Source organism: Tamandua tetradactyla, chromosome 6, assembly GCF_023851605.1.
Source record: "Tamandua tetradactyla isolate mTamTet1 chromosome 6, mTamTet1.pri, whole genome shotgun sequence".
Classification (NCBI taxonomy): Eukaryota; Metazoa; Chordata; class Mammalia; order Pilosa; family Myrmecophagidae; genus Tamandua; species Tamandua tetradactyla.
In genome coordinates this window covers 72,771,530-72,798,167 of record NC_135332.1, presented here as the reverse complement: position 1 = coordinate 72,798,167, position 26,638 = coordinate 72,771,530, and the positions used below count along the sequence as shown (strand labels likewise).

At 39.0% G+C, this 26,638-nt stretch overlaps 1 protein-coding gene across 4 annotated transcripts in view; it reads right to left on the bottom strand.

Moving 5' to 3' along the window:
* Nucleotides 1-23,615, bottom strand: part of RPTOR (regulatory associated protein of MTOR complex 1) — a 516,265-nt gene extending 492,650 nt beyond the window's left edge. For 2 of the 4 annotated variants that reach the window (XM_077166178.1, XM_077166180.1), the window contains exon 1: nucleotides 22,627-23,615. In XM_077166178.1, coding sequence (XP_077022293.1) covers nucleotides 22,627-22,788 — 162 coding nt within the window. In that variant the 5' untranslated portion in view covers nucleotides 22,789-23,615. The remainder of the gene's footprint in view (nucleotides 1-22,626) is intronic. The other 2 variants (XM_077166179.1, XM_077166181.1) reach the window with 2 other exon arrangements.
* Between the last annotated feature and the right edge of the window lie 3,023 nt (nucleotides 23,616-26,638).

The window sequence follows — 26,638 nt, the reverse complement described above, 5'->3', positions numbered from 1 at the left end:
GGTATACTGAATGAAGCTGAATGTGAGAATGATAGAGGGAGGAGGGCTGGGATATAATATGAAACCCAAAGGGAAGACAGACAATAAAGACTGTGATGGTATAATCTAAAGGAATGCCTAGAGTGTATGTACAATGACAGTGACTAAATGTACAAATTAAAAAACGTTTTTGCAAGAGGAAGAACAAAGCAACGTCAATATTGTAGGATGTTGAAAATAGATGGCCATTCATATTTTAAAACATAAACTTCTGTGTGAGACTAAAGCACGAAATGTTTATTTGGTACAAAATTGATATTTTGACTAGTGCATTTCCTAATTCAACTTATATGGACAGTTTAATTGAACACTATAAGTACATGGAACCTTGAATAGGGCATGAGATATTATAGGTTTGTCCAGATTAGTGTGATGCCCCGATAAATCCCAGAGTGATTTGAACAGTGAATAAAGAAGTATTTGCAAAGTCCCCTTGGGGGAATGGGGAGAAAGAGGGAAAATTCAACTTCCCCATTTGGAGAATTCCTGATATTCTCACAAGCAGTGGGGACAACCAAATCAATAGGCTGAGCCCTCAATCTTGGGGTCTGTTCATATGAAACTTATCCCCACAAAAGACAGGCTAAGCCTACTTAAAATTGGGCCTAAGAGTCACTCCCAGAGAACCTCTTCTTGCTCAGATGTGGCCTTCTCTCTTAGTCAACATGACAAGCAAACGTGATCACCGCCCTCCCCCTCTCTACATGGGACATGACTCCCAGGGGTGTAAACCTCCCTAACAATGTGGGACAGTAATCCTAGAATGAGCTGGGACTCAGTATCAGGGAATCGAGAAAATCTTCTTGACCAAAGATGGGAAGAGTGAAATTAGACAAAATAAAGTGTCAGTGGCTGAGACATTTCAAACAGAGTCGAGAGGTTATTCTTACACATTATATAGATATTCCTTTTTTAGTTTAAGGTGTATTAGAGTGGCTAGAGGGAAGTGCATGAAACTGTAGTGCTGTGTTCCAGCAGCCATGTTTCTTGAAAATGATTGTATAATGAAACATTTTCACAATGTGACTGTGTGATTATAAAAACCATGTGTCTGATGTTCCTTTATCTTTGGTATGGACAGATGAGTAAAAAATACAGATAAAAAAATAAACAAATAATAGGGAATAAATGTTAAAATAAATTAAGTAAATTGAAATACTAGTGCTCAATGAAAAGAAATGGTAAGAGGTATAGAAAAAATAGGGGGAACAAAGATTAAAATATATTAGGTAGATGGAAGTATTAGTGGTCAATGACAGAGAGGGGTATGGGATATGGTACGCATGAGTTTTATCTTTTTTCTTTTTATTTCTTTTTCTGGAGTGATGCACATGTTCTAAGAAACGATCATGATGATGAAAATACAACTATGTGATGATATTGTGAGTCACTGATTGTACACCAAGTGTGAATGTTCATATGTTAAGAATGTTTGTGTTTGTATGTTGTTTTGTCAATAAAAATATATTTTTAAAAAATAGTCAATACCATCTTGAAAAAGAAGAACAAAATCAGAGGACTTACACTTATTGATTTCACAACTTATTACAAAGCCACATTAATCCAAACAGTGTGATACATAGGCCAATGAAATAAAATTAAGAGTTCAAAATAAACCCTCAGATCTATGGCTGACTGATTTGTGACAAGGATACCAAGTTCACTCAAGGGAGAAAGAACAGTCTCTTTAACAAATGCTGGAAGAATTGGATATCCACACGCAAAAGAATGAAAATGGAACTTTACCTCACTCTATATTCAAAAACTAGCTCAACATGGTTCAACAATCTAAATATAATAAAGTAAACTGTGACATATGCATGTAATAGGATGTTACACAAAAGTGAAAATGAATTCATTACTTGTATATTCAACAACCTGGGTGAATCATACAAACATAATACTGAGGAAAGAAGGAACACACTCAAAATAAATGTAGTATGGCATTCATATAAAGGTCAAAGTAGGCAAAGCTTAACTATAATTTTTAGAGATGCATGTTGAACTAGGAAAACCATAAAGTAAGGAAATTATTATTTAATAACAACAGTACTTACTGTTGGAAGGAAGATTGTTGTGCTCAGGGCATGAGGGTGGGGCATATTAAGGACATACTAAGGGTGCTGAAAATGTCTGTTTCTTCACCTGGGTAGGGGGCAAATAGGTGTTCTTTTTACAAATATTGGTTAAGCTATATATATAGGTGTTCTATGCATTTAAAAAAAAAGAAAAATCAAGTAAGATGAGAAAGGACCAAACTTCTTAAATAAAATGGCTAAATGAAAAGAGTAAATTAAACAATTCCTTACAGGGTTCTAACGATTATTAACACCAAAAACGGTGTCTCCATAATTAACAAAACCCTTAAAGTAGCTATACAAATCTGGTATGCTAAGACTGCATGACAAAATGCCCAATTTAGGTATGTAATATCAAACATGGAAAGGACTTTATTCTTAAATCCTCTTACACGTTAAACAATTATTTCATTTCAACCTCTGACCTATCTGGCTTTATAAAACCCAAATGAAATGCAAATGTTTCTATCAGAGAAAGGAGGAACTCATAATTACCTTTCTAGAGATCATGCAAACTGAACTCTTCTCAACTTCAATCTATGCTAATAATTTCACATGACAATGTAATATTAATGTTAAACTTTAAGGCCATATTTGTTTAAGTTGGTAAGTGAAACTCCACTATGGAAAAAAAAATAGTGAGGTTCAATGAAAGAACAATGCCAGAATATAAAAACTTATTAATCATAAAGAATCAACTATCACTAGTCTAAAACTATTCAATAAAAGGTGATGTAGTCATATGTCATTAATCTCTCCAACATCTGCTTTCTTTCAATCTCATTGTTCCTTATCATATTTAGGGGGAATTCTACTAGGAAAAATGAAATAACTAGTACCTGACACCAGACTAATCCTCCCACTTACACAACAAGATAACTTAAAAATACATATATAAAACATCTTTTCAAAGTGATCAGACATCAAGTAGATATATGAATAAAACTGATCTGGATAGGCCTAAGGTATATCAGAACACTGGGTAAAGGATGATATCATCCATTTTTTAAAACTTCAACTTCTGTGTGAGACTAAAGGGAGAGATGTTTATTTGGTGCAAAATTTATATTTTGAGTAGTGCATTTCCTAATTTAACTTGTATGGTCAGTTTAGCTGAACACTATAAGCACATAGAATCTTGAACAGGGCATGAGATTTTGTTGGTTTGTCCAGGTTATTGTGATACCCTAATAAATCCCAGTGTGATTTGGACAGTGAATAAAGAAGTATATGCAAAGTCCCCTTGGGGGAATGGGGAGAAAGGGGGAAATATTCAACTTCGGTATTTGGAAAATTTCTCATATTCTCGCAAGCAATGGGGACAACAAAAGCAATAGGCCGAGCCCTTGATCCTGGGGTTCACCCCTATGAAACCTATCCCTGAAAAGGCTAAACTAAGCTTACTTAAAAATTTTTAAGTAAACTAAGCTTACTTAAAAAAGAGTCATGCCCAAAGAACCTCTTTTGTTGTCAGATGTGTCTTCTCTTTCTTTAAGCCAACACAGCAAATGAATGCACTGCCCTCTCCTCCTACATGGGACATGACTCTCAGGGCTATAAATCTCCCTGGCAATGTGGGACAGAAATCCCAGGATGAGCCAGGACCTAGCATCAAGGGACTGAAAAAACGTTTTTGACCAAAAGTGGGAAGAGAGAAATGAGACAAAATAACATTTTGGTGGCTAAGACATTTCAAACAGAGTCAAGAGGGTATCCTGGAGGTTATTCTTACATATTGTATACATATCCCCTTCCTAGTTTATGGCATAATAGAGTGGCTAGAGGGAAGTGCCTGAAAGTGCAGAGCTGTGTTCCAGAAGGCTTGTTTCCTGAAGACGATTGTATAATGATATAGCTCTTACAATGTAACTGTGTGACTGTGAAAACCTTGTGTCTGATGCCCCTTTTATCTACGGTATGGACAGATGAGTAAAAAACATAGACAAAAAATAAATAATAGGGGGAACAAAGATTAAAATAAATTCTGTAGATGAAAATACTAGTGGTCAATGAGAAGGCGGGGTAAGAGGTATGGTATGTAGGAGTTTTTTCTTTTTTCCTTCTTATTTTTTTATTTCTTTGCTATAGTGACTCAAATGTTCAAGAAATGATCATGGCGATGAATATGCAACTATGTGACATCATTGTGAGAGCCACTGATTGTACACCATGTATGGAATGCTTGTATGTTAAGAAAGTTTGTATGTTTGTATGAAAAAAAAACACCTTTTCAAACAGTGAAGAGAATGTAGACAGGAATATGATCCCTGAGAGAAGGAAAACAAATGAGGTACGCCCACAATTGCCCAAATTTTCTGTGTGGAGAGAAGGGGAGCCCAAGTAGAACACGGCGGGGTCACTCAGTTCAAGAGACCGAGATCAGACTTCCCAGAAGCTGGAGCAGATGGAATTGGGGGGCAGAGTATCAAATCTATATAGGATCCCTTGAGTCTTTGGTTGACTAGGGTAGGTGCGCTGTTGGTAAAATTCCAGTTTCCAGAACAATTACTGTGGATGTGGAAGCTAAACAAGGGGGGAAAACATTCAAGCTCCAACAATTCAGAATGAAGTGACCTCACTGAACACCTACATTCAGTAGCTACCTCCAGAAAAGCACCAGCTTTGGCACAGACTTCTAAAGGCTAGAGGCTGCTGATTGGATCCGTAAAGGAGCAGACAGGAAATATATACAGTTTCAGTCTCAATTAAGCAGCTTGTCACTGCAGCAAGAAGCAACATAGACAATACCCAAACAAATCAGTGTGACTATGTTCCAAAAAAATTGCTTTTCACAAAAACAGGAAGTGGGCTGGAATTGACCTGCAGGCCATAATTTGCCAACCCTTGATCTAGCCATGCTTTAACAAAACTGGAAAACAGGCCTTGATAGAATGAAGCTAATGCACAAGTAAATTAACTCCCTACTAGAACAAAACTCAACACTCTTAAAATGAAGACAACAAAATACAAATGATCAGCAACATAATATCCACTATGTGAAGCATCCAATCAAAAATTATTAGAGATAAGTAAAAGCAGGAAAATGTGATACATATCAGAAGAAAATCAGTCAACAGAAATGACAATGATGAAAATAACCAACAAGAACTTATGACAGCATTATACATTTTTCAAAGATTTATAGGAAAACATGAATATAAAGGAAAATGGAACTATAAAAAATACTTAGATGCAAATTCTAGAGAAGAAAAATACCTCAAATGAAAAACACATTGGATGGGCTTAACAGCTGATTAGACACTATAATATAATTCTAAATCCAGTGAATACATTCTTCAAAAATGAAGGTGAAATAAAGACATTTTCAGGCAACAAAAGCTGAATAAATTATTTGCCATAAGACCAATACTACAAGAAATATTAAAGGAAATTTGTCAGGCTGAAGGAAAATGTTCCCAAATGCAAACTCAGAGCTACACAAAGTAATGAAAGCTGGAAACAGAAATATGTAGGTAAACATAAAAGATACTTTTCTTAATTTTTAACATCTTTAAAAGATGAATGACTATAAAAACAACAATGTAGCATGGGGTTTATAGCATAGAGAGGTAAAATGTATGACTAATAGCAAACGGGGGGGGGGGGGGGAAGAGAAGCATGCTGTTTTAAGGTTCTTATACTGTATGTTAAGTGGTATCATGTTTTTAAAAGTAGACTGAAAGTGATAAGTTAAAGATACAGATTGTAACCATAGACCAATCGCCAAGAAAAAAATAAACCAATGAAGAACATATCATAATAAGGGTAATCTTTTTGTTTTATGAACTAATGTTAAAATAACGATACAGGTTTTTAAAATTCAGTACAGGAAGATATAAATTATTATAAATATAACTCCACCTCCCAACCCTATTCATAAGTGTGTGCATTTCCATAATTCTTTTACCTATATAAGAATTTATTTTTATACATATATACATATATACATATATGTATAGTTCTTTAAAAGTTTTTTTAAAAAACATAAATAGGAGCATAACATACAGTCTATCCTGTGCTCTGTTGTTTTTTCACTTAGTGTATCTTGGAAACTTCCCATATCAACACAAATAGAACTACTACACTGTCTATATCAGCTGCATAAAAAATGGGAATTATAAAAAGGAAATAAACAGAAATTGTGGAGCTGCAAAGTACAGTAACCGAAATGAAAAACCCTTTGGACAGATTCACCAGCAGATGTGAACAGGCAGAAGAAAGATAGCAAACCTGAAGACAATGGAACTTACCCAATGCGAAGAAGAGAAATAAAAAATAATGAAGAAAAATTAACTAAGGGACAACACCTAGCATACCAACAACACATCAGGGGAGTTTCAAAAGGACGAGAAAGGGGCAGAAAAAGTATTTCAAGGAAAAATGGCTGAAAACTTCCCAAATCTGATGGAAGACGTTGTATTAGTTAGGGTTCTCTAGAGAAACAGAATAAACAGGGAACACTCACAGGTATAAAATTTACAAAAGTGTCTCACGTGACCATGAGAACGCAGAGTCCAAAATCCGCAGGGGAGGCTGTGAAGCCGACGATTCCAATGGAGGGTCTGGATGAACTCCACAGGAGAGGCTCACCAGCCAAAACAGGAAGAGAGCCTGTCTCTTCTGAATCCTCCTTAAAAGGCTTCCAGCAATCAGATTAAGCATCACTCATTGCAGAAGACACTCCCCTTTGGCTGATTACAAATGTAATCAGCTGTGGATGTAGCTGATGTGATCATGATTTAATTCTATGAAATGTCCTCATTGCAAAAGACAGGTCAGCACTTGCCCAACCAGACAAACAAGTATCACCACTTGGCCAAGCTGACACGTGAACCTGACCATGACAGAGGTGAATACACATATCCAGGATGCGCAACAAACTCCAAGCAGGACAGACTCTAAGAGATCAACAAAAGATACATTACAGTGAAACTGTCATAATATAAAAAGAGGACTCCAAAAGCAGCAAGACAGAGCAACTTGTCACATACCAGGGATCCCCAATAAGGTTAAGACAGATTTCTCATCAGAAACCATGAAGACCAAAAGACAGTAAGAATTCTATATCCAGCAAATTATCTTTCAAAAATGAAGAAGAGGGTGGGCAATGGTGGCACTGTGGCAGAGTTCTCATCTGCCATGCCAGAGACCCAGGTTCAGTTCCCAGTGCCTGCCCATGAGGAAAAAAAAAAAGAAGGAGAGAGGGTGCAAAGGTAGTTCAGTAGTAGAATTCTTGCCTGCCATGCAGGAGACCCAAGTTCGATTCTCAGCCCACACACTTCACAAAAACAAACAAACAAAGGAAAAAAACAAACAAATAACAAAAATTTAAGGAATGGTGCTGCAACAGTGGAGGCTCACATGGAAAAAGAATCAAATGTGACCTCTGTCATGCAGCATACAAAAAAAACAGGAGGAATTCACAGGAAAAACAAATGCTGAAAAGACCTCATTACCAAAAGACCTGCCCTACAAGAAATGCTAAATGAAATTTAAAAAACACTAGAGAGTAACTTGAAACTGTAAAAAATAAAGATTACTTTAGTAAAGGCAACTATATAGCTAAATACAAAATCATGTAAAAAGAATAAAGAAGATTACCTTAGTAAAGGTAACTATATAGTTAAACATAAAATCCCATATTATTCTCTTGGTTTGTAACTGTTTCCCACCCTATATAACTTAACAGGTAAATATGTAAAGAAACCAAATTTATAAATCTATGTTACTGGATATACAAGGTATAAAGATGTGATCTAAAACAATAACAATAAAGGGGAGGGAAGGAGACACACAGGTATAGAGATTATATACTACTCAAACTAGGTTGCTACTAGGCAAACTAGGTTTATATTAGTTCAAGATGCTAATTGTAATTACAGAGGTAATCACTGAGGAAATTGCTAAATACATATATATTTATTCCTTATACATATATATATATATGTATAAGGAAAAGAAATGAGGAAGGGCAACAAAATAGTGCACTAAAAAAAAAAGCAACTAATTTTTTTTTAAGCCATTAATGGAATAATTGAGGGACAAAAAAAACACATAAGACATAACAGAAAACAAACAGCTAAATAACAAAAGTAAAATCTTCCTTCTGAATTATTACCTTAAATGCCAATGGATTAAACACCCTATAAAAAAGCAGAGATTGGTAGACTGGATAAAAAAGCTTGATCAGTGCCAGGGCCCCCAACTTCGGGCTTAGCCTCCATATCCTACTCCCAGTGGAGCTGCCAGGAGAGCTAAAGTACTTCCAACATGAAACTCCTTTTCCCTGGGACCTGGGACAGAGCTAAGCCAAGGAAAGGTAGAGTCAGTGAGCCCACTTATGGGAAAGACAAAGCATAAAAGAGGCAGGAATTCTACCAGCACCCAAAGAAGAAAAGAAAGGGCTTTATATAGTGAGGACAGGTTCAAAGAATTTCTCACAGTAGCTGCTATTATACCCAAGCAGTTTACCTCACAGACCAGATAATACAGGAATACAAAAAATTCATTTCATCTTCACAGCATCTTTAATCAGAAAGAAGGGAACAAGAATGACCTATCCTTTCCAGTCTGATTTGGCAAATTCCCAGAACTGTTTTTATGAGAATATTCATTCTAAATGAAAGGACTTGATATCTAAAGAAACATGAAAGCTAGTATGTAACACTTAATACTTGCCAGGACGGCTGACAAGAACCAAATCACAAACACTGATTTATGGAAAACATCTCACAAAGTCTTTTTTTGATAAGTCTACAACATTCATGAGAACTTCACTTCAACACACTCAGGTAGAGCACAGATCTCAGGAGAGCTCAATCTGTACAGGAAAAGGGCCCAAGTCATTGCAAGGGGCTAAAAGAGGAAAAGAAATCCAAGCCTGCCCAGTTTGGAATGCCTCCTTACAGTATGGTGAGCTGAACAGCTTTTGTCTCTCATCAGGTGATGAAAACTGCAGACACAGGGTCGCTGTCTCAACAGGAAGCAATGTCTATCCCTCTTTCAATATTCAAAATTATTTGCAATATCTCAGCTACCACACAGAAAGAAAGGGCAGGGCTAACTATGCAATAAGGCGCATATACACAAAAATATCCAAGATGCTCTAGCTCATTCCCTTGGTGATAGTAGGAGCTATCATTCACTAGATACTTACCTATTTGTCAGGCAGCCCCATTTAATTCTCAGAAACACACTATGAGATAGGTAGTATCAGATACACTTGACAAATGAAAACACTAAGACTTAAGATAAGCAATTGCCCAAGACCAGACAGCTGAAAAGCAGTGGAACAAGTCTGGACCAATGTCAGCCTGACTCAAAAGGCTACTCTTGTAGACAAAAATCGATTCTGCCTCTTTAATTCTTAGAAAACATCCACCAAAATTTCCTGACAGTACACGGGAGTGATTTTAAATCTCTGAGAAAACTCAACAAAGTCTGCACTATGAGAATTAATTAAGATGGAATGTGGAAGTATGGACTTTATAAAGACAAATGCTGGTCTTGCTCCTTCACAGCACCTGAAGTAGGTAAAGTTGACTGCCCTCTCTAACTAGTCTATTTACTGAACAGTAATAAGATATACCTACAAGGGTTGTTATCAGAATTAAATAGATCAATTCCTATGAAAAATAAAATGTTTGCAAGTTGTAAAGTGCTACAAAGCACAGAGCACTGTACCTCCTGCTCTCTCTGTCTCCCCTCCAGCTTAGAGGACGACGGGTCTGAGGACTACTGCACTCCTAAACACACGGTCCACACTCCCAGGCACCTTTGCTCCTTTATCACCCACTTTCTACTGCCTTCAATCTTTCTTCTCTACTGGACCCTTCACCTTGAGAACATTTGTTGAATCCTTTTGCTCCCTCTGCTTACCGATTTATCCCATCCACCCTTCCTAAACTGCAGTGCTCACGGTCCCCTTCACCTTCTTCCATGGTGTCCCCCTGCTACTCTACTAAAATATCTCTCTAAAGTCACCATCAGTCCTTGCTCAGTCTTCAACAAATATTTACTATACCTCTACTATGTAACAAATACTTCCTAGCATTATATGCAGAAGTCACTGTCTCTACTACAGACAATGAGAACAAGATTATAGGTTTTCTTTCTGCAAAGTTTTTAAGGTATTACATATTCCAAGTGTCAGCAAGAATGTGGAGGAATCGGAATCATCACACACCACTGGTGGGAATGTTTATCAGGGCACCTACTTTATAAAACTATGGTGGCATCTAATCCAGCTGAATGAACTCATTCTCTTATCACCCACCAGTTCCTTTATAGATACTAGGTATCTCATCTATTCTAGCAGCACTAACACATTCTCTACCAGCAACTATTCCTCTGAAGATACTAGGTATCTACACCCAACAGATTGCTATAGATATTCTCCAAAAGGCATATAAAAGAATGCTCACTTCAGGACTATTTGTCATAGCCAAAATATTGGAAATCACTCAAATGTCCACCAACAGATGAATGAATGAATGAATGAATGAATGGCAGTACAATGGAACACTTTACTCAATGAGCATGAAGGAGCACAACTGCACAAAGCAAAATGAATGAATCTCAAAGACATTAAGTAAAAGGAACCAGAAATGAAAGAGTACAACTACAACTGTCTTGGGGCAGAAAATGTATAAGATGAGTCTGATGCATGTGGTAGTGCCAGAAAGTAAGGAAGTGCCCAAAAAACAAACCAAAAATACCTGACATTGACGGGGGTCTGTCAAAGGAGCTAACTAAGAGCTCCCAATGGTCAAAACTGGAGCAATTTTAGCAGCACAATAAAGTAGCATTTGATTACAATCCAAAGTATAAAATAAATATCCAAGAGTCTTTACTGACATAAATGATTGACTAGATTAACAATAGAGGAAAAAGAGACAAATTTGGGATTGCAGAAGAATCCCAAATAATTTATGTAGACATTCCACCTTAAGGAAATGAGAAAAACTTACTCCTTAGATGTGAGCTGAGCATAATAACTTTCCTCCAAAGAGTCTAGTATAGAAGCGGTGGGGGGTAACTTTACAGTGGAGAAACCAGCCAAGTCCTCCCCTTCTCTCAATTTCCAGCTCAGGTGCTGCCGAGACCCTCCAGAAGCCTTCCTCTACTCTCTGACCCCTCTCCTGAAAGCTCTCAATAGCTACTGGCTGTTTACTCCTTTTTATAGAACGATATACAGTCTTGAACCATTATTTAAATATTTTAAAGTCTACATCCTATCCACTAAGCTCGTCTGTAACTGTATTAATTGATTTTACAAGGATATGGGCTGGCATGCTCCTTTTTCATTCCCGCAGGGTAGCTAGTACTGCAGAGGGCATTTACTAGATAGTCAATAAACACTTAGTGAACAAACAGAGAAATAAATGACTGAATGCCTACGAAGTCAGTACAAATGTACTCTCCTAGGTTCAGTGATCAATGCTTACATTTAAGAGACGAGATCAAGGCACAGGACAACAAGACCAGACCACGTAGGCTCAACTCTGGGTTCTACTTTTTACTAGCTATGTGATCTTTAGCAATTTATCTAATTTTTCTGTGCTTCAGTTTCTTCATTTGTAAAATTGGGATAATAACAGTACCTATTCCACAGAGCTGTTACAGAATTAAAAGAGTTGTTAATATGTAAAGCCTGAACAAGTCCTGACATGCACTATTATTTTAAATTAAGCTATTATCACTGTTACTTTTCAAGAGGTAGAAAAGATTTTAAGAGCTGGTAGATGTATGGTATTTGTAATAATTTAGTTCTTGAGTGTGGTGGTGGGTTTTCAAGTGTTCATTTTATTATTATACTTCAGATCTTTAAAGTGTAAGGATATAAAATATATATATAATTCAAAATAAATTTCTAACTACATATACAATATTATCCTGATGAGAGAAAAGGAGAGGATAGAAAATACAACAAACACATTGTGCCAGTTTGAAAGGATTATGCACCCCAGAAAGCCATGTTTTAATCCTGATCCATCTTTTAATCCGTATTCAGTATTGTAGATTGGAAACTAGGTTAGATTATCTCCACAGAGATGTGATATGCCCACTTCTGGGTTTTAATCTTTGATTAGAGGAATGTGTGACTCTAACCATTCCAAGTGGGTCATGATTAGTTAACTGGAATCCTAAAAAAGAGGAAAAGCCAGAAGATAAATCAGAGCCACGAGAACCACGAGAGCCTATGCAGCCAGAGACCTTTGGAGATAAAGAAGGAATATGCCCCAGGGGGAGCTTCATGAAACAAGAAACCAGGAGAGTCATTCCAGCAGAGAGACAAACCCTGAATGTCATCAGCTTTCTTGAACCAAGGTACCTTTACCTGGATGACTTAGAGTGGACACTTCTATAACCTTGCTTTAATTTGCACATTTTCACAACTTTAGAACTGTAAACTTGCAACTTATTAAATTCCCCCTTTTAAAAGCCATTCTACTTCTGGTATATTGCATTTCCAACAGCTAGAAATTAGAACACATGTCAAAATAGTAACAATAGAATGGTGAAACACTAGGTAATGGTCTTAAAATATTTTGCATAGTTTTAAAATATTTTGCAATGATATGTATTATTTTTATAAGAAAAAACACATTTTCAAGGAACTCAGTTATCCCAATTAAAAAAATGTCAGAATATTTTTCAAATACTGAGACCCTTTTCAGTATAAAGTTTTAGCTAAAGAACAAAAAAAAATCTTCAGGAAAAATATTCATGCCTGCTGACAAAGTAAAAGTACATTTTCAGGAAAAGAGTTGAATGTACAAAGTAAAAATCTGGAATGGTTTGGAACACAGACTACAAAATCAGACCTCAGATCCACATACGAGGACACAGTGGCCACTGCAGGTGTCAGGCCCAGCACTGCCAGTCCTACCTCTGGCTGTCTACACACTGAATCTAAAAACTGCACATACAGCAGCAGCCACATGAAATACCCAGACATCTACTAAGGAGAGAAAAATAGACGACCCCCCCTGTATCTCTGCCGTGATTACACCCAAACAGAAACTAAATCTGGATGGAGACAAGGATTTAGAAGGAAGACGGAAAAATGAAAAGTTTAATTTAATGTTCTAATGGTACATTTTATTTTTAGAGAAGTTGTGGGTTCACAAAATGATCACGCATAAAATACAGGATTCCTTTATGCCACCCTAACAGTAAACCCTGCATTATGAATATAATCAATATCACTGAATTCTATACTTGAAAGGAGTCAAAACTGGAAACTTTATGCTATATACATATAATACCACAAAAACTGAAAAAAAAAGAACAAAAGGCACATATGAAAAATACTGATGGCTAGCTAAAATTAAAATTTGCTATCAGTGACTGTTTCCTCTTCAGATATTTCCTGTTCTGCTTCTAAAGGCATGAAACACTCTGCAGAGTAACTGACAAGTTTAAGATTTAAGAACATTTTTAAAGCATTAACGTATAATAGCATATATTTACTGCAATAGCACTGTCTATATATTTAATTAGACTTAAAAAAAATCAAAATTCAGCTCTAGTGAAATAAGTATTGTAGATGACCAAAGTACTTTTTAAATGTCTTTTGAATAAAAGGTAGATAGTCAAAATCTGTAGGATACCATCTACATATAATCCACATGCTATCTTATATAAAATTCTAGCTTTAGAATTCTACAAGGTGACAATGAGGAGGAAATGTTCTTATCGATTTCAGGATACTTCCACAGCACATTCTTTAAAATGGAACACAACACAGCTGCAAAAACAGATTTTTAAAAATCTTCAAATAGACAGTCTGTGGCTCCTGAGAACCACATGACGGATACTACTGAGTTCCTATGCCTCAAGTGCAAAGAGAACAAGAGTGACTGCTCTAGCCAGAAAGGCAACACGTAGTCCACAGATTCTTCCCATTCCTCGAGCTACACATCCTAATCTGATCCGCTGAGGCCACCTTCTTCCCACGTCAGCCAGCCTGGCCCTGGGCTCCATCCCTACTGCCACTACCGGTCACAGACCCTCATCGTTCCTCAGCTGGACCAGCCCAACATCCCTCTCCAGCTGGTGTTCTACCCTCCAGCCTCGGCCCTCTCCACTTGACAGTCAGAGAGATCTTTCCAAACATAGCTCTGAGTGTCACATTCCCCCGCCTAAATCCCTTGGTGACCCCTGTCACCAACCACACTGACGGGCACTAGCTGTGGAGAGTTTCACGCTGGTCAATTTGAATGATTCATGTTTTGTAAGTGTAGTGTAATGCCAGTGGTTTACTTACTCAGTGTAAATTCAAGTTTTTCCTAATAACATTGTCATTCTCATTTGTTGGCACTGGACAAACACATAGATCAGTGTTGGCCAATTAGGGGCTGCCGTATCTGTTTCTCCCATTAGATAACAGGGTCGCAGAAAGCAAAGAAGTGGGCAGTAAAACTGGGTGAACTGAATTCGAGTCCTCTGGCCACTTTGTCCCTGCTGTATTGGGTGGATTTTCCTCTGCTGGCAGAAACAGGATCCTACTGGTGAGCGGTGGTAGTCTCTCTCCAGGACCACCACCACAAGTCTGGGACCATCAGAGGCCTTAGGGAAGGACAGCTATATGGTTACGCAGTAGGCAACTGCCTTCACAATCACCTAAGCTCCTGACAAACACACTTCCAGCTCCAAGTCTGGAGGCCCTGACAATCCCTTATGCAAAAGAGACTAGAGGGGGTGCAAGGGTAGTTCAGTGGTAGAATTCTCGCCTGCCATGCGGGAGACCTGGGTTCGACTCCTGGTCCATGTACTTCCCCAAAAACAAGCAAGTAAAACAAACAAACAAAATTTCAACAAATGGTGCTGCAATAATGGGATACTCACATGGAAAAATAAAAAATGTGACCCCATCATACAGCATACAAAAAAAAAAAAAAGAGAGAGAGAGACTGGAGAGAGAGTAACAAATTCCTTTTAGGTCTCTTATCTCATTCCAATTCAGGGCTACTGCTTGATATTTATGGCCAATCTCCTGATAGCATCAAGCCCTTCTTCCTGACTTAATTTAGGCTTGAGGCCACTTTTTTTAACTACACTAACAATTCTCAAACTTTTGATAATAGGACCTGTTTACACTCTTAAAAAGTACTGAAGACCCCAGAGAGTCTGTTTAATATGTTATATTAATCAGTATTTTCCATATTAGAAATTAAAGCAGAAAAGTTTTATATACTTCTTTATTAATGCACATGAAATAATAATCTCATGTGTTAAAATAACATTTCTATGAAAAAACTGTATTTTTTGAAACAAAAGAAAGTAAGAAGAATGGCACTGTTTTGCATTTTTGGAAATCTCTTCAACAGCTGACTTAATGGAAAAGAGATAGATTCTCATATTTGCTTCTTTCAATTCATTGTGATACATTGTTTTGGTTGAAGACTCTGATGGAAATCCCGGCTTACAGATACATAGTTGGAAAAAGGCAAGAGTTTCAGAATGTTCAGGCAATTATAAATATTCTTCTTTGATATTACATCAAAACTTGGGAAGTGGAAGTTTCTTAAATGATTGCTGCAATCTACCTATCTGAATAGAATAGAAAAAAGAATAGAATATCTATAACCTATCTGAAAACCAAATCAATCAACTTTTCATACCCTTTTATATTAAGTCCACTGCTCTAACTTTGAATAGTTCCTTTACCATGACATGGATGATTTTGTAATGTCACAGTTTGGTCATTTGGAAATTTTCTTTCATTGAGGTATTTACATAGTCCAAATGCTGACACAAATCATCCTTTAATATCAAGAAAAAAATTATCTTCATTAACATCACTATAATCTCACCAGAAAAGTCCTTAAGTACTGGGACACATTCGAGTTCACAGTGGCAGAGATGAGTTTTCCATAACTCTTATTTTCACTTGAAAGTTCAAATTTTATCACTGGCAACAAATACTATCAGCTGTTTCCCTTTAAGTGACAGGCCCACTTCATTCATTTTCTAGAAAATGTCTGCCAAAACCCACGTCCAAGCACCAGAGCTGGCCCATCCATCCTCCTTCCAAGCCAAGCTCCAGCTCCATAAAAACAGCAGCTACTGCAGCTGGCAGTCCACATTGCTACCCCGCCACCAACCATCCTACTTCAGTTTTCACAAGTCCGTTCTGTAAACTCCCCAGGTCATCACACAAAACATTAAAGAGGCAAGCACTAAAGAGTGAGATTCAATAAAACGAATCATGGTTACTGCTTCATCAAGGACATTCTCAAGTAAAACTGGAATTTTTCTATTTTTTTCTGTCAGTGTGTGGCCAGATAGGAAACAATAACTACTAGTATAATTTGGGACCACTGTTTTCAATTCATATATAATGCCAGCAGTTTAACTCACTGTTACTTTTGTACCATCACTGTAGATGTCGACACTGTGGAAAAGGCAAATGACATTATCTTTCTTAAGAAAATAGTTTTGATTGCAGACCGCCTGAAAGGGTCTCAGGAAAGCCCAGGAGACCATACGGCATACCCTGAGAGCAGCTACGCTATAGCACTGACACCATTTTCAATCTGAATGATGCGATGGTGGTCTACTGCTACTTTTGTAAGCCCCCTTCCCTCTCACCTGACTACTATATCCCCACATATTTTTTGTTTGCGACCCCAGGACCTCTGAATGTACCCTGAATCTTTCAACTGAAACATTTTGGTAGTTCAGTTTTTTATTTTCAACTAGACTTTGTTTCTCAAGTTCCACTGCCTCTCACTGCTAGCCATGTAACTTCAGGCAAGTCATTTCATTTAAAACTCAGCTTCCTCATCGATACCATGGAATAATAATTTTTAACCAATTTACAGCACTATGGACCCCTAAGAAAGATAATTTGTGTGAAAGTCCTTGGTAAACTATTCATCTTTTCATTGATACACTTCATTGAATCCCTACTTTGTGTCAGGCACTGTCCTTTACACCAGTTTATTTGTAGAAGAGGGAGTGTGGAGGAAAATGTCTGAGAAACGAAGAGTGGTCAAAAGTGAGTGCACGGCTGCATTGGGTTGGGTGATCAGGGGTGGCCCCTGGAGGACCCGGAAGCCGGGTGTGAACAATGATAAGGAGCTAACTCGAAGGAACTCAATGTTCAAATCCAGAGGGCAAAGCATCACAGGCTTTGTGAACCAAGAATAAGGAGCTTGCATTTTATGCAAAGCACTGAGGAAGATATAAGGAAGTAAGATAAGTTGAGTACATTTCTTAAAGATCATTTTGACCACTATGTAAAGAATCAACTGGAAGGCACAGTGGGCATAGGGAGACCAGCCAGAACACCACTGTTATTGTGCAGACAAGCGATGCTGGCTGCCTGGACTAGAATGGCAGCGGTGTAGATAAAATGAAGTGGTCCAAGAAAAGATGTGTTTTCAAGGTAAAGTCAACAGGTTCTGCTGATGAACTGGAAGGGAGATGGGGCAAGGGAAAGGAAAGAATGAAAGATAAAATCTATATTTACAGCTTGAACTGGGTGAATGGTGAGGACAGCATGCTGCAATAGAGAAAACTAAGGCAAAGTAGGCAATTACAATCTGAGACAGGAGTTTCAGGAGCAGGTCAGATCTAAAAGTGGGGGATTTGAGAGTCACTGGCATGTAAAGGGCATTTCAAACCATGATCCTGGATGAGATTCGTGAAGGAGAGGTGGACACAGAAAAGAGAAAGATCACTTTCTTAGGCACATCCTCAGGAAATTAGTGACCTAAAAGGAAAACCTGGAGTTTCATAAAGACACAGAAGCAGGTAAAGAAAGAGTTCCATGAAGAAGGGAGTGGTCATCTGTGTGGAATGCTGCTAAAAGGTCAAATAAGGTCAGGACAGAAAACTGATCTTTAGATTGAGCAAGAAATGATGATGGGGTCAGAAGCAGCCTTAGTGAAATGAAGACAAGCCTAAGTGGAGCAGACTGAGGAGTAAATGCAAGGGGAGGAACCGCGGGGAGTAATGTGTGATTGTAAGGTATTACTATTATTCCTGCTTAAAAGACAACCTAAACATTTTACTGTCCATGTATTAGTTCAATGTACCCACTCTGCTTCCTCTGTAACTTATTCAAAGCATGGTTACAAAGCAATGCAACTAAGTCTAGAGGCTGGTTTGGCATCATCGTTTTATAGTTATATCTCATATACACATATACAGGTGTCTGTCCAACTGCTTCCTTTTAGAGTGAAAGCACTCAAGCTTTTCTGATTCCACATCACATATACAAAACAAAAGTTGCTTCTGAGACCAATTACCCACCTACCCCACTTTCCAGTGAAAAAATAAACTCTGTGACAGCTGTAAAATATCACAATAAAATACAACTGGGTAGAGGATATATATATATATGCTTTAGACATAAGTATATGACTGACTCATTTTGTACTGTAAGTTGTATATAAATCTAATTATTACAGCATCACAACCATAAAAAACTATTGATGTATATGAATATCATTCACTCTACACTGTATAAGTAACCAAACAAAAGAATAAGTTGACAATAATGGCATTAAACAAGAGTAACAATAATTAAAATGCAACAATAGCAGTATTTGAAAACCAGGACCTACTCAAAATAAAAATTGTCAGAACTCCAACTGAGAGTAGGCATGTACTGTAGCTTTGGAAGGCTGCCAAATGTTAAAAACTTCTTAGAGTCTTCAGTTAACTTTGGTAAATACGTAAATTTTAGGAATCCATAACAATTCCACTAATACAACACTAGTAAGTTTGTACATACACAAAATAAAAGTACAAGGAAAGGCACATCAATCACAGAAAGAAACGAAGATTGAGTCTGCCTTTTGGAACAGTTAACGGCCCACCAGGAGAAGTCTACACAATCTCTACGGCACTGTGACCAGGCCCGTCTGTGGTGACACTCTCCAGCAGAGAAACAGTTTGGTCTGGATGCGTTGGTACCAGAAAGTCCTAAAACCAACTATAGGTTTCATAGCAGAGGAGGAGTCACACATGGGTAGCCACTGGTCAAAATCAGTCCATAGCAGCACAATACTACCTAACTGTAGTACAATTATGTTAAAACACCGAATGAAGCTGAATGTGAGAATGATAAAGGGAGGAGGGCTGGGGACACAAATGAAATCAGAAAGATAGACAATAAAGACTGAGATGGTATAATGTAGGAATGCCTAGAGTGTATACTGACAGTGACTAAATGCACAAATTTAAAAAATCTTTTTGCATCAGGAAGAACAAAGGAATGTCATTACTGCTGGGTGCTGAAAACAGATGGTAATTAATATTTTAAAATTTTAACTTATGTGTGAGACTAAAGCAAAGAAATGTTTATTTGGTACAAAATTTATATTTTGACTAGAGCATTTCCTAATATAACTTATGTAGACAGCTTAATTGAACACCATAAGTACATGGAACCTTGAGTAGGACATGAGATTTTGTTGGTTTGTCCAGAGAGATGACCTGATAAATCCCAGAGTGATTTGAATAGTAAATAAAAAAGTATTTGGAAAGTCCCCTTCGGAGAATGGTGAGAAAGCGGGAAAATTCAACTTCCCCAAGTTGAATTCTTGATATTTTCACAAGCAGTGTGGACAATCAAAGCTATAGAGTGAGTCCCCAGTCTTGAGGTTTGTTCATATGAAACTTAACCCCACAAAGGACAGGTCAAGTCTACTTAAAATTAGGCCTAAGAGTCAGCCCCAAGAGAACCTCTCTTGTTGCTCAGATGTGGCCTCTCTCTCTAGCCAGCACAACAAGCAAACTCACCACCCTCCTCCTGTCTACATGGGACATGACTCCCAGGGGTGTCGACCTTCCTGGCAATGTGGGACAGAAATCCTAGAATGAGCTGAGACTCAGTATCAAGAGATTGAGAAAACCTGCTCGACCAAAAGGGGGAAGAGCAAAATGAGACAAAATAAAGTGTCAATGGCTGATAGATTCCAAACAGAGTTGAGAGGTTATCCTGGAGGTTATTCTTACACATTAAATAGATATCACCTTGTTATTCAAGATGTAAAGGAGAGGCTGGAGGAACTGCCTGAAACTGTAGAGCTGTGTTCCAGTAGCCATGTTTCTTGAAGATGATTGTATAATGATACAGTTTTCACAACGTGACTGTGTGATTGTGAAAACCTTGTGTCTAATGCTCCTTTTATCTACCTTATCAACAGACGAGTAAAACATATGGAATAAACATATGGAATAAAACATATGGAATAAAAATAAATAATAGGGGGAACAAATGTTAAATTTAGTTTGAAATGCTAGTGATCAGTTAAAGGGAGGGGTAAGGGGTATGGTATGTATGAATTTTTTTCTGTTTTCTTTTTATTTCTTTTTCTGAATAGATGCAAATGTTCCAAGAAATTATCATGATGATGAATATGAAACTATGTGATGATACTGTGAATTACTGATTATATATGTAGAATGGAATGATCAAAAGTTAAGAACGTTTGTGTTTGGTGTTTTTTGGTACTTAAAAAACTTTTTTAATTAATTTTAAAAAATCAGTCCATAGGTGGTTTTGTTTGGCCTGCAGTGTTGCACTGCATAGTTATTTGTAATATCTCATTTAGTTCCAATATTTAAAAATAAGGGAAGGGGAAGGGGAAGGAGGAGGGAAGCGGGGAGGAGGAAAATAGGGGGCAGGAAGGGAAGGGGAGAGGGAAGGGGGCAGGGGTGGGAAGGAAAAAAAGATAATGCACACGAGAGAGAATTCTAGCTGAGGCCCAGCTGCCTTCTTTAGATAGGAATATGCTCTCCAGAACCCTCCATTCCCATTCTCCAAAAAATCTACCAGACACTGAAAATCTACAAGACACTGAGCCAAATGTTATCTTTGAACTTATGCCAGTATTATTCTCATACCTGACCTGCTTTGTTCATTTATGCTACCTTCTAATTCTAGTCCAGTGGATTGAAAAGACCCCCTCGAGTTTTTTGACTAGAGGAAAGAGACTTCAAGGACTCTTTAAAACCTCTCACAAATGTAACAGAAACTGTTAGCTGTTGATTTTCGTCATTATTCAGCAATTTGCAAAGGTCAGATACAGCAAACTTTCTCCCCTGGTTCTTTTCTGAATGGCAAACTCAATAGTTACTCAGACTCTCACAACTTTTCTTTACTTAATGATCTATGACAAGCTTATTAGGGAATGCTCGGCATTCACAAATTAATATATATCAAAATATATCCATCAATCAGTTTTGAACAATTTGAGCGTGGGTTTAAGGTAGTAAAAGGAACCACATTTCAAAGGAAATAAAATTGCCCTCCAAATAGAATGTGGGGGAAAAAAAGATTAGACAGAGTTGCTTTAAGATAAATTTCTTTTCATACATGAACAACAATCCCAAAAGCTTTAAACTATGTAAGTAGTACTAAAGATGTTTATACAACAGACTTCTTCTCCTAATGACCGTTTATTGTACATTTTAAGCTACTCTTGGATGAAAGAAGTTTTCCTAATCTTTTAAAAATAAACCAAATCAATAACTGAAGCACTGGTTGAATTACAATAGAGTAATCTTACATGTTTAACATCAGATATTAAAAACAATAACCTCCTGTAAACATGTACTGAGCCTAGAACAAACCATATTGTATTGCAACACCAACTTCCCCTTTTTATACCACTGAAATTCAGTTCAAATAATAAAGGCACCCTTGAAGGAGAAAATAAATCACAAAAGGCCAAATTACAAGTGTGCACAGATGAGATGGTTCCACCCTTTTGCTTTGAAGACCAGGAAACATGTGGTTGATTAACTATGCATTCTACAAAAATGGCTTTCTTCTTTCCTAGCAGCTGCTTGCGAGCCAATGAATAATACACTCCAGCACCATGGGGGCCCAGACCCACTAAAAACGCCTGGACCCAAATTCCAACCATCATATGCTAAATTCCACTATTAAAGAAATTCTGTTTCCATGGTACAACAACCACAATACCATATGAGTCTAGATTCTAGACAAACTTTTGAGAGGACTATAATGAAACTCATTGTAACTTTAAAACAACCTTGCATTAATTTGTTACTAGCTGAACATTTCACAGTAATCCTGTTTCTTAGCACACTGTTTTATATTAGACTTCTGTAATTACCCAGTTTGGAACCCACCCCCTATTCCCCCAAAAGTAGACTATCCACATGGGTCCAAGTGTTGGTTTATATCCCAAATTGTCTTTTCTCTAAATCCAACAGCACTAGATATAGTAAAGAGTGTATAAATATTTACAATACTGTATTTCCAAATCTGCTCAACTTTTACTAGCTGAATTAGAACTTCGTTTGAATTGAATTAACGCTACCCACTAATTACTAACCAAAACAATCTTTCCCATTTTCAACCAAACATTGGAGTCGGAAATGCTTCTTGCTTTTTGGTTGACTTGTAACATGTGGCTGGGAAAAAATACCGGCGCTTTCCCAAGGACACGCCTCTGGCTGAACTTTCCTCGTTGGCAAAATTACCAAGGTCCAAGGGACTCGGTTAGGACCTACTTACCCGGTCCTTCATCCTCCAACTCTGTGCTAAAGATTTGGAGCCCTCGATTTTTTCACAGTGCCTCTTCTTCATAAAAGCCAAAGGCAAGTTCCAGTCTGTAAGGTCGGCTTCATCTTCCTCCCCGAGTCCCAGAAGGGGCGACTGCAGCATCTCGGACTCCATCAGGGAAGGAGGGGGTGGGGGAGTCCTTGGCAGTAAGCGCTCCAAAACCTCCAGCCTTAAAAATCAGCGTGTACCAGAATTGGTGAAATAAGAAAAAGAAAGAAGAAAAAAAAAGGGGGGGGTTAGAAAAAGAAATGAATGGAGAGTATGCAGAGACCCTTACTCAAGCAAAAAGTCTGAGCTCCCTATCTCTAACTCTGCGCGGGAAGTCGAAGGAAAAGCCGGTGGCAAACGGGGCAGCCCAAGGAGCTCCACACAAATTCACACACCCTCAGACCCCAAGCCACTGGCTGCTTCTAGAATGACCGTCCTCCGAGCGTCTGGGAGCCGAGCTGTCAAAGGCGTGAGACTTCAGGCCTAACGATGACCCTGCTCTCGGCCTCCACCGCCCCAGCAGATCGGAGGGCAGGCAAGCCCCCCGGTCTTGGTGCCGGTTCGCCGACTGGACGAGATCTCCGGCCGAGAGCTATTAGTTCTGGGCGCCTCAGGTCTCCTCCAGTCACTCTCAGCCCTGAGGGTCTCGTACTCGCCTAAGCTGCTGCAACCAGAGCCAGGATCGGCCCATCGTGCTGGCCTGCGGCCGGTTCCTCAGCCCCGGGACCGCGCGGCCTGGCTGGTCCTGGCCCTCGGCACCCTGGCTCAATCCTGCCTGAAAACGAGTCCTAAGGAAAGGGCGACACGGCCCCGCGGATAAAACGGTAACGTGGGCTTATTGGGTTTGGAGAGTTCTGCCCTCTGGTTTGGAGCGACAGTGAAACTCCTCTCATCAGCACATCAAGGAGGACGCCATGTTGCCGAGACCCAGAATGCATTGCAATCTATGGCGTGCCTGACGGGCCAAACTTCCTTAAAGCATTCTTCTCTAGTTCTCTAGATCCAGCAAGACAAGAATTTCCTGCCTGGTTGCCTGGGTTACCACAATTCGGCCTCTCTTCATTTATCGCCGCATGGTATTACAGTCACTCCCAGAAATGAAACCAGATTCAGTTAATTAATTTTGAAAAAAGAAAATCCATTATTGCAACCCAAGTTACATGCTTGTGTAATTAAAGGAACCGACCGCCTTGTTTCTTCCAGATTTTGAAAAGAAGGCAACATAAGTTTCAGGAAAAAAATCCATAATATTTCAGAAGAAAATTAGTATCTTTTGTACTTAGTATCTGCCACAGTACCCAGACCAGCAGGTTCTGTTTTTAATTTTCTTCAGAGAAAAACAACTGAAAAAAAAATACCTCATAGGTCATTTTTTGTTTTTTCCACCATATTTTCTGAGCAGTTTTTTGTTTTTTCAAAGACCAAAAGCTATGGATTTCTATGCGTTGAGGCAGTCCTCCCAGATTATTTTATTTCTCAATTTCAGTGTAAATAAACACTCTTTATTTACAATGCGCAGGAAACTGTTATTAAGTGCAGTGGGGAATATAAAGCCGAATGCAGCGATCAGTCCCTGCCTTCAATAAACTTAGTGTCTAGGGAGACACACACATACCTTTAGTTAAAGCGGGACGGAGCAGACACTCGGTCTTCCTCTCTGCTTCTGAGTCGACACACCTGGATTCGAATCTTGGCCAAGTCACTTTCCATCTGTGTGACCTTGGCCAATCCCTTAACTAGCTGTCTTTGTGTCCACAACTGTAATACTGGGATAGTAATCCCCGCTTGGAAGGATAAAATTAACTCATGCCTCGTATATAGTGAGCATTCAATAAGGATTAGCAATAATCTTTCTGTGGCTAGAGTGAAATCTAGCAAACCCTTCCTGCTTTCTTAACCGAAAACCTCAGGTTAGGCTCTCGAGGATACCCTGTTGGTGGCTTCCTAGGACTTTGACACAATGTGGCTGTCCGCCCCCAAATCCTTATGGCATGTTCTCCTCTCAACGGTGGAAGTGCAGATGAGGGCAAGATTGTTCTTACCCATAGCAAACATTTAAATTTGCAAACTCAATCTACTCTCATTGCATTTGTTTCATTATTATACCCCACTAAGCCCAGTTCTCGCATTAGAAATCAGGGCAAATTCACCAATCCTTAAAGGGGGGCTACGACGTTTTGGCAGAGAGTATCCCCACAATCATGAGCAGGAACTTGGGAAGACCCTATTCTCACCAGAAGGCAACAAAATAACTTTGGCCCCTGCCTTGTCTTCAGGCTGAGGACAGCAGGGAAGGTGGCACCTCTGGGCTTCAGGCAGCTCCCTCCAGCAGGACCCTGTGCTGCAGTGGAGCCCCAGATTAAACCTGTCCATTCCAAACCTGAGCAAACCCCCTCAGTCTGACTGAGGCTCAGTGTACCCACCTGTTAACATGTGACCCTGGGGAATCAATCCACTTACCTTGTCTGACACACTAAGTGACGTTAAGAGATGAGCCCATAGTGCATAACTTGGCAGTTGGGAAAATACTTAAAATAAGGATGCCTGGCTCTATCTTGAACCTATTAAACTGGGAAAGAGGGGTTGGAGAAATGGGATCTGCATTTTTTCAATCAGATAACCCCAATGATAGATTAAATCAGCCATATTTGGGGACATTAGACAATTTGCTCTCTAAGGTCCCTTTCAATGCTCCAAATACATGTGGGCCCTCAATAAATACTTGAACCAAAAAAAAATTTTTTTTTTTACTGTAAAGCACCTGGCAAAGCAGAGCAAGAAAACACTGAAAATTTCAGACTAAAACACTTCTTCTCCTGCTGTACAATGTGACACCAGAATCAAGAGGCCAGGAGGGGGTGAGTGCCCAGGCCGAGTCTCCAGCCCACCCACTGAAACCTGCAGACTCCGCAGAGCCTCTGCCTGTCTCCACCCAAAGTCTCCACATCTGTGACACAAGAAACCTGAAGAAGGTGCTCTCTAAGGACCCTTCAGATACAAAATCCTGTCATTTGTGTAAAACCCAGAAAGGGGCTCCTGGCAGCCCAGCCTCCAACCTACAGATTCAAACATGAGCTTGAGTCATTTCATCACATCATGACATTGGAAAGAAATCTCATTCCACGTGTCCCGGATGATTCTATTCCAGTCCCAGACAACCCTTCAGCTCCACATTTCAGGAACACAGAAGCACCTATGACAACAACAGGCTAAAATCCAAGGGCTGATGTTTCCCAGCTGGGTGATCCCATCACCATGGCAGGGCCTGGCTTGGCCACTTGGGTCTGCCTTTCCAACTTCCAGTGTCTCCAATTCTTCAGAAGCAAAGACATCTGCTTTCCGCAAAGGTTCGAGACAAAATAGTTTCAACAAGTTTTACAAATCTGAAGAAAAAAAAAAAATGCATGAAACTTGGTCTGATTCAAGCTATGGAAATGGGGGAGGGTCGTTCATGACACCTGCCCCACTGAGTCTTAGAAAGAAATAGTCTTTTATATAAGACTTGACAGCAGTGTTGGCAAGGCAGAGGGGTGTAGAAACCATCCTGCCAATGGTGGGCAGGGGCCCCATGTGGAGGGAACTGGGGAAGGGGAGGGGCCTCTAGGCTCAGCTCTGATCTGAAATATCAGAATAGCCCTTGACCTGCCTGCTCAGAGAGGGGGATGTGTCCTGACCATGTGAGGACAGACGGGAGGATGCCTTCCAGCCCTAAAACTCAGACTCTGCCTGCTACATGAAAGACACCCTGAAGCCAGAGATACAGCCAAGTGGGCAAGAGGACAAATATCAAAACCTGAGTGTGTTGATCAAATGGAACAAAAGTCAAGGGTAAATATGGGAGGGGGGGTGGAAGGTGAGAGGGGGTACTGGGCAGAAAGGATGGGATTAAATACCTAATGTAAGGAGCAATTTGTGGACGAAGGTCAAAGGGGACTGGATTTTCACAGCCTGGAAGCTCTGCTACTGGCCCACTCCA